The sequence below is a fragment of the Benincasa hispida genome, chromosome 3 (assembly GCF_009727055.1).
Source record: "Benincasa hispida cultivar B227 chromosome 3, ASM972705v1, whole genome shotgun sequence".
In the NCBI taxonomy this organism is placed as follows: Eukaryota; Viridiplantae; Streptophyta; class Magnoliopsida; order Cucurbitales; family Cucurbitaceae; genus Benincasa; species Benincasa hispida.
The window spans coordinates 41141629-41150358 of NC_052351.1; the positions used below are offsets into that span (position 1 = coordinate 41141629).

General features: G+C 37.2%; 1 protein-coding gene across 1 annotated transcript; it reads right to left on the reverse strand.

Annotated features, from left to right (window-relative positions):
• Positions 1-285: 285 nt before the first annotated feature.
• On the reverse strand, positions 286-3001 carry LOC120074353 (lysM domain receptor-like kinase 4). Its single transcript, XM_039027443.1, has one exon. It carries the CDS (start codon positions 2653-2655, stop codon positions 742-744), a length of 1914 nt encoding a protein of 637 aa, XP_038883371.1. The 5' UTR covers positions 2656-3001; the 3' UTR covers positions 286-741.
• Between the last annotated feature and the right edge of the window lie 5729 nt (positions 3002-8730).

Here is an 8730-nt window from a genome sequence, read left to right on the forward strand (position 1 = left end):
TCCTTTTGTTACTTGTATTACACAAAAGGCACTATATGAAATCACATTACAAAATTCAGAGATTAATCATTTTTGTAAAAAAAATTGGTAGGTACTAAATATGCATAACCAATAACTAAAGCTAGGAATAAGTTTGTAAAACCTTCAATTTAATATTTTATGGCCGAAAAGGGAATTGTCAAAGTTTTTGGGCTATTGGCAGCTTGTGTGATGAAATGGGCATCTGCTTCAACAAGAGAAATGGGAAAGAGGAATCTCTATTAGCAGATAAAGACAAAAAATCCTAAAGTTTTAGCTTCATTATATATAAATCACTCAGAACAAGAACTCAGATGAAATATTCATATATCTTCTAGCAGTCTCTGCGCTCTATTTCAGTCTCAAGACCAAGGCTCAAGTTGAGAAGTAGCAGATCCAGCCATGGATATCACTATGAAGAACAAGGATTCTTCAGTCAGCAGCAACGGAGGCTAACATGATGCCATGTGAAAGTCGGTGAGGCAACTCAATATTTTGTGTGGTTTGCTATATGTAGACAGATTGAAGAGAAGTGTTTTGCTTTTCCTTGAGATGTGATGTATATAGATATGAACATTATTACAGCTTCGCATTACAAAAATGAGGTAGAAAAATCAGACATCATTTACAATGTGGAAACAGTAAGATCCTATACTTAAAATGAATGGCTGTAATTTGACAAGAACAGAATTTCTGATCAGCTCTATTATGAGTTTGGAGGTGTCATACAGAAGTGTTTGACAATTCCCAAGATAAAGAACTGCTCAAAATTCGACAGAGGGACTGAACAATCTCATCCATGGATGGGCGTTGAGACGGATCCTTGTTCAAGCATCGATTGACGATAATCATCATGAGAACAGCAAGTTCAATGGGAAAGTTACCTTCTAATGAAGGATCCATCAGGTGGCTTAAATATTCCTTCCCATCTTTTTCATCAAGCACCTTCTCAAGAAGTTCAGGCAACTGCAAATTCTCCTTTCGGTGCAACTCCGAAACCTCCTTCCCGGTGAGCAATTCGATTAACAAAATCCCAAATGAATAAACATCAAGCTTTGTAGAGACCAAACCATTTTCGAGATATTCTGGAGCCATGTAACCTCTTGTTCCAACAATGTGCCTTGTCAATGTAAACTCGCCTTCTTCCCATCCCGCTGATCTTGCCAGACTGAAGTTTGAGATCTTGCCTCTGAAATCACCATCAAGAAGTATGTTATCCATCTTCAAATCCTTGTGAACATGAGGTGGATTCGTGAAGCTATGGAGATAGTTTAGCCCTGTTGCGACATCTACCGCAATCTGTATTCTTTGTGTCCAAGTTAAGATCCTACCATTGCTACTACCATTTGAATCAATCCAGTCACTCAAGGGCCCTTTAGCAGCGTACTCAAAAACAAGATACCAATGTCCTTCCTCGAAACAGACCCCTGAAAGGCGAATGAGATTCGAATGGTTCGTCTTGTTCAGTAAATTGATCTGCTTCGACACATCTCCATTCATCTTCTTAATAGCTGCAGAGTCCCCATTGATTGTGCCATGATAAACAGACCCTTTAATCAGATGGGTTGAACTGAAATTATCAGTTGCATCCTGCAGTTCTTTAAAAGTGTAAGCTTTGACAGATTGAACAGCGCTAGATATACTCTCCAAAGTGATAGAAGAAGATTCTCCATCCAACTTTTTCTCTGATGGCTTCCCAGTTGATTCAAAGCTATCAATTTCTGTAGTTGTATGCTCAGTTTTCTTCTTCCTTTTCCTTGCACAAACAAAGAAAACTACAGCCCCAATTACAGCTAATAAAATAACTCCTCCTACAATGGCGACGACGACATAAACCCATGTTCTTTTAGTGGCCGAAGGGGGTGAAGCAGGCAGAGATGGTGGCGGCGACGAAGTAGGCTCTATCATTCCAGTGCTCGACGGCTCGGTTTTAAGGGGAATTAAAAGAGTCGTGAAAGGGTAGATGGTGGAACCTAGTTGAAGCTCGTTGGCTTCAAGAGTAGCCCCATTATCCGCACCAAATGGTTTAAATCTTTGAACGATGTGTAAAACAGTATCACCAAATACAACCAAGTAACTCAACAGGTAATTGAAACCCATATCAGTTTGATTCTTGGTGAGACAAGCACATCTAAGAGGAACAAGAATCCTTTCCCCACCCTTTATACTAGTGACACTAATATTGGAATTCTGAGATATAAGAGTTTGGCAAGTCGAGAGACCTTGCAGTGTTTCATTAGCAATGGCAAAGTAAGTATCGCCAGTCCGAGTAGTAAAAGAAAGATTTGATTGAAGAAACTGACCCGAACAGGAACAACTGATTGGAACAAGCACCAATTTCTCCGGCGGGAAAGTGGCGGAGGCGTTGACGGAGTTTACTCGAGAAAGCTCCAACGGGTCGGAACCTAACAGAGTAGAAATGGAGGAAACAGAGTTAAATGGAGAGCGGGATCTGAAGGTGAGGAACGACTGGCAACTCCGATTGGGGGTGTTGCAAAAGTAACCCAAATTGCCAGTTGAATTGTGGGCGACGGGACAATCGGCAGTGGTCGATCCCGTATAAGGCTGCTGAGAAACAATGAAAGAGAAGAAGCAAAACAGAGAAACGATGAAGAACTGGAATTGGGAGGAACCCATGATGAAATTGGGGCAAAATTTCAGATGGGGTTTCTTCAAAAACAGTGTTTATATATTGGGGAAGGTCAAAATTGGCAGCATAAAGACGAAGAAGTCTGTTGTGTCCTAAATTTACAATGAAAGAAAGGAAGAAGCGCGTTCAATGGAAAATTGGATGTGGCAGTGCTGTCATTGTTTCTGCGGTTGACTTGGAAGAAGGTATTAGGGGATAGCAATAGCATTAAGGAAGAAGACATTTTCAAATCCAATTCGTGAAGAGTGGGAAGAAAGTAGTCTAAAAGCGACAAAAGTTGTTTATTGTTGTCGTCCTGTTTAGAATGAATTGGTAACCAAACCAGAGATCTAGAGATCATACAAATGCGAAGTTTCAATTTTTAAAGTGAGAGTAATCGAGAATAACTCTTCATTGGCTGCCTCCAATTGCCCCCACTGAAATTTTCATCATGGAAGCAAGAATAATAGGTTGAGAGAGAGAGTAGAATTTGAATTCCTAATTAGAGACAATTAATCATTTTTTTAGTACAATAATCTTGGTGGGAGATTGAACTTTTTACCTCTTAAGAGTGAGTTGACATCTCAATTATGGTTAAGCTACTCAATTTGACTACTTTTGATTTCACCTAAAATGTTTTATATCAAACAAAAGATTTTCATTCTCCAAAGTGAAATTTTCTTGTAGAAGCAAAGAAGTAATTTGAGAGAATATTTACATATATTTGACATAGAATATGGTTATTCTTAAAGCAAAGTTTGGTGTATATATATATTTATGATTTAGCCTGTTGGAGATTTGATGATTGCCTCTATATTTTTATAAGGCAACTTCTAGCGATTTTTGCAGTTGTCACAAATGAAGTCTTAACATCTGCCTTAAAAATTACCAATTCTTGTATAATATTTTTCTTTCTCAATATGAAAATTATATGCAGAATATTTTTATTTCTTAATATGAAAAATCTTAGCAAGTACTTTGATAGATATTTTCTTTATTTATGGTGGATCTTATTTTGACAAAAAGGGAAATAACTTTTTGGAATTTCTTTCCTTATTTAGCTACGGTCTTAAAAGAAGAATTTTGGCCCTCATTTAGGGTGGCCACATTTGTTTATTTTGAGGAGTGTATTTGTTATTGGTAGTCGTTTTGTTCAACAAAGTTTTCTTGATCTTTTGCTCACTATTCTTCGTTGTGCAATGTCATTATGTGAATCATTCAAGAACGTGAAGATTATTCCTGTCTTAGGAGAGCCTAAGATGCAGTTGAAAATAAGGGATTCTTAGTCTTAGGGGGAGCCTAAGACCTCATTCATCGAGAAGGACTTCTCAAGCCTTAGGGGGAGCCTAAGGTGTTATTTATCAAGAAGTAAGTTCTCAAGACTTAGGGGGGCCTAAGTTCTCATGTGAAGGGAGTTCATTGAGTTAAAAGAAGATAATCAAGCAGAGAGGAGTTTCACACACTGTCGAAAACTGAAGTGTTTAACAATAATATTTTCACATTTAGGGGAGCCTAAGTACAATTAAAAGGGAGTCTCACATCTAGGGGAGCCTGGTGACTACTGAGTTGGGCTCTACATGAGTCACTGTAATAGTTGTTGATTTACAAATAAGGACAGTTGTAATTGCATGACTCTTTAATATTAGTGGATTATCTTTCTTGGGCACACTTCCTCCTAGATGTGGGTGGTTTATTGTTAAACTAGGCTACCAACATCTGTATGCCTTTACTTGTTTTCTTGCTGTTAGTATTTTGTTGTTATAGTGCTCGTCAATGCTTTCTGTTTATTATCTGTATTTCGAGTGACAAGTCATCCTATCGCTTTTTTAATTGGTATCAGAGTGGGTCATCTTTATCTCAGGTGCTTTGATCATAAACAGGATCAAAGAAGGTGGCTCCATTACTCATCTCGCTATTCTAGATGGAACAAACTATTCATATTGGAAAGCTCGAATGACTGCTTTTCTGAAGTCGATTGGTAGCAGAACTTGGAAAGTTGTAATCTCTGGGTGGTCTCATCCAACCACCAAAACTGATGATGGAAAGGAAATCCTGAAGCCAGAATCTCAGTGGTCTGAAGATGAAGATAAAACATCTTTAGTGAATTCTTGAGCATTGAATGCCATATTTAATGGTGTTGATCGTGACATATCCAGGTTGATTAATACTTGCGTCTTTGCAAAGAAGGCGTAAGATTTTTGTCTGTTGCCTATGAAGGAACTTCAAAAGTTAAAATGTCAAGGCTACAGTTTTTACTTTGAAGTTTGAGAATCTTAAAATGCATGATGAAAAATCAATTGTTGAATTCAATGTTCGGTTACTGGACATTGTAAATGAATCATTTGCTCTGGGTGAGATAAATTTAGAAGAAAGACTTGTTTGAAAGGTGTTTAGGTCTTTACCTAAGAAATTTGACATGAAAGTCATTGCCATTGAGGAAGTTCAAGACATAACAAAGTTGAAAGTAGATGAATTATTTGGCTCATTGCTCACTTTTGAGATGTCTCTAGATGGAAAAACTGAGAAGAAAAATAAGGGAATTGCTTTACAATCCTCAGGTGAAGATGAAAATCTATGTCATTACTTTTAAAAAAGTTCAATCGTGTTCTCAAATGATTCAGAAAGAGGCCTGGTATTTCTTAAAATAACAAGTTCGGTGGTTCTCTTCCCCCCAACCAAATCAAAATTTAGAGTAGTAAGAAAGCTAACAAGTCAGGTGTTTTAAATTTTCAAAAAGAAAAGTCCTTCAAATGTAGAGAATGTGACGACTATGAACATTTTCAAACAGAATGTCCTAATTTTCTGAAGAAGCAGGGTAAAAGCTATGTTTTAACTCTGTCTGATGATGAGTCTGAAGACAACAATGACTCAGAGGAAGATGTCAAAGCACATATTAGTAATATCTCACTTGACACCTCGTCATGTGAGATTTTTTAATATGACGTGTATGCACAAAATGTTCACGACACTACCAACCATGGATCTATGTATCCTTCTTATCAAGCTCATTTTATCAAATGGCAAGATGATAAAAAAAATCCTTGATGTGCAGAAAGAAAGAATTTAGACTTTGATGACTGACAATCATAGGCTTATGTCTACTATTGCAGATTTAAAGTGTGAACTTTCTCAAGTTAGAGCAGAGAAGGACTCAGTATGCACAGAATGTTGAACATAGGTACTGTCTCTAGAGAAAATTTTGACAAAAGGAAAGAAAGTTGGTGATATCTATGGGCTTGGATTTTCTAATTTGGAAGTTAGCATAATAGGCAGTCTTAGTCCAAAGGGAAGCAAAAGATTTTGTTTGAGCTCAAAATCTAGAGTCTTATGAATTTATAGGTACTTTGCAATTCGAAATTGATAGCCAACAGACCTTACATACCAAGATGGGTATGTCATTATTGTGGATGAGTAGGGCATAAACAACATTCTACTATCAGTTGTTAAGAACTCTTCATAGACCCACAAACTTCAGAAAGGCTCCTTACTTCTCTCGAAATTACTCTAAAAGAAAGTAAAAAATAAAACAGGTTTGACGAGATAAGAATGTTAAGAAAAAAATGTAATGTTGCATTGACATCCCTCAGATCTTCTATTAAAGGATATTGGTACTTTGATAGTGGGAGCTCTCGACATATGACTGGAGAAGAACTATTTGTCTGACCTCATATCTGTTAGCTTAGGGAAGGTCACATTTGGAGACAAGATTCACATGGAGATAATGAATCATCTTCTAACTTGCTTAGAAGCCCATTCTTTATCAATCTCTCGATCATCTTGAGATTGATGTGGCCTAATCTCAAATGCCAAAGATACGTATCATGTTACTTGGAGAAATTCTTTGCCTTTTTGTTTGAGTATTTGCAGTTTTAAACATCTCATGATTTAAAATTGCTTTTGATTTAGTTGATCTTAACACATATAAGTTGTCTTCTAGTTTAGCTGAACAAATAGTCACACCATTTTTCATAATGAACGCTTCATTTGAATTAAAAGAAACAAAGTATGATTGTTCAATTAAACAGGAAATAGAAAACAAGGTTCCTCCTCATTTTGGGAACAATGTATAAGTTTTCTAAAAACAAAAATATATTTCTAAAAAACAACTTAGCAACTACCACTGCACGAGCTGAAATGGCATCCTCCGTTCCAACCTTGAGCGTCATTTCACCCTTTTCGAGCTGCTAGAAGGAACTAATTCCCTGTAAAGAAGAATAAATGTGATTGGTGACTTCTGAATGAAGTATCCAGGCATCATAGTCATTTTCCACTAAACAAGTTTCCAAAATAAGTAAATCATGTTTACCTTCTTTCTTTTTCTTCTTCTCAACATGGTACTTGGGACAATTGTGTTTCCAGTGACCACCCACATTACAGTGGAAGTATTTGCCTTTGTCAGCCTTAGCTTTGCCCTTGCCTTTCCCGGCAGCGGGAGTCTTCCCCTTCCCTCCTTTCTTTTTCTGGATCTTTTTAGAACCAGAGGTCGAAGAAACAGACTTTGTTCTAGAGAATGAATCTTTATGGAACTTTTTGGAATAGGCAACATTTTCCCCCCCTTCTACTATTCCCTTACCTTTCATAAGGGTCTGAAAAGTTTTTAACTCATTTAGAAGGGTAGTTAGATTGTACTACATTTTGTTCATAACCGTATTGCTGCGAAATTGAAGAAAACTCTTCAGAAGAGATTCTAAAATAAAGGACACCTGACTCTGCTTGTCGATGACTGTATCGTTCATTTTGGCAACATTGAACTGGACCATCAGATCGAGAACATATTCTCTCATTGATTGGCTTTCTTTCATGCGCACATTATAAATGTACTAAGGGCCTCGTGCCCAATCTGAATGGACGGTTGTCTAAACATCTCTTGGAGGGACTCCATGATCTGATGTGTAGACATCATAACCTCATGCTTCTTAGTAAGAACGCCTTACAAATTTGCCTAGATGTAGACTCGGGCCTTATTATGGCCTCGGTCCAATGGTCATAAGCATCCTTCAACACTTGTGATGCATTTCGAGCGGGGACTGAATGACATTCCTTCGTCAAGACAAACCGTAGATCATTAATAACTAGAATTGTATTCAGGTTAGATTCCCACGTCGCATAGTTTTCATCGATTAATTTCTCATTTTTAAGCAAAGATATAATCATAGAAGACATGCTGAAACATACGACAATCAATTGACCGTGTTAGTTATATTTGTTGGGGTTGATGCTTTAAATCTTATAGGTCTTGTAATTTGTAATTATAATGTATAGGCGATTTATTTATTTAATAAAATATGAGGTATTTTATTCGAGATTTAGGAGCATTAACCCACAAAACCAATAAACTAACATTCAAGGTTATCTTCTATAGCTTAAACATGTATGTAGAGAGATACAGGTGAATCATGTTTAAGTGATAACCTAAATGGTCTGTAGTAGATGGATAAGGCTGGGTACCTTATCTTGGTGACACTACAAATACGACCCGCTTTGTAGATGTTACAATTATTGTAAAGTTCTACAAATGATTTGATCCTGAGTATTCATGCAAAAACATGTGAGCGGGGGTGTTCTATATAAAAGGGTTTGTATAAGACTGGACCACGAAATGAATAATCTCATTATATAACACCATTAATAATAGAAACTTACATTTCACCAAGATAGCCATAGGTGACATGACCTAAATCCTAAGTGAGTTATGAGCTCCTTCTTATGAAGGCGGTCTTTTGATTTGCATGATTGAGAGTGGCCAGATTGCCGACTCCATAAGCCTACCATTTTAGGGATTCGTCTGATTGGGGAGCTGGGAACACAGCTACACAAGATGGAATTCACTCATTCCCTAATATCGGGGTAAGTAGAGAAATTGTTCCCTTAAAGGCTGATTGGAGCTTGATCAATGTGGTGCCACACCCTCTCTTGGTCCGAGAGGGGTTTGGTCATAATTTGACTATGACTTATTGTTCATTAGAGAGATCAGTGGTACTTAAGAAGTTAGATGTAACTACATGGTCAAAATGGTAATTTTGACCCAGTTGTACTTACGAGCAATTTGTGAAGGATCATCGCACTGTTGACTGGTTATATCC

Coding starts and splice junctions, on each gene's coding strand:
- LOC120074353 (XM_039027443.1), bottom strand. CDS start 2,655: ATGGGTTCCTCCCAATTCCAGTTCTTCATCGTTTCTCTGTTTTGCTTC.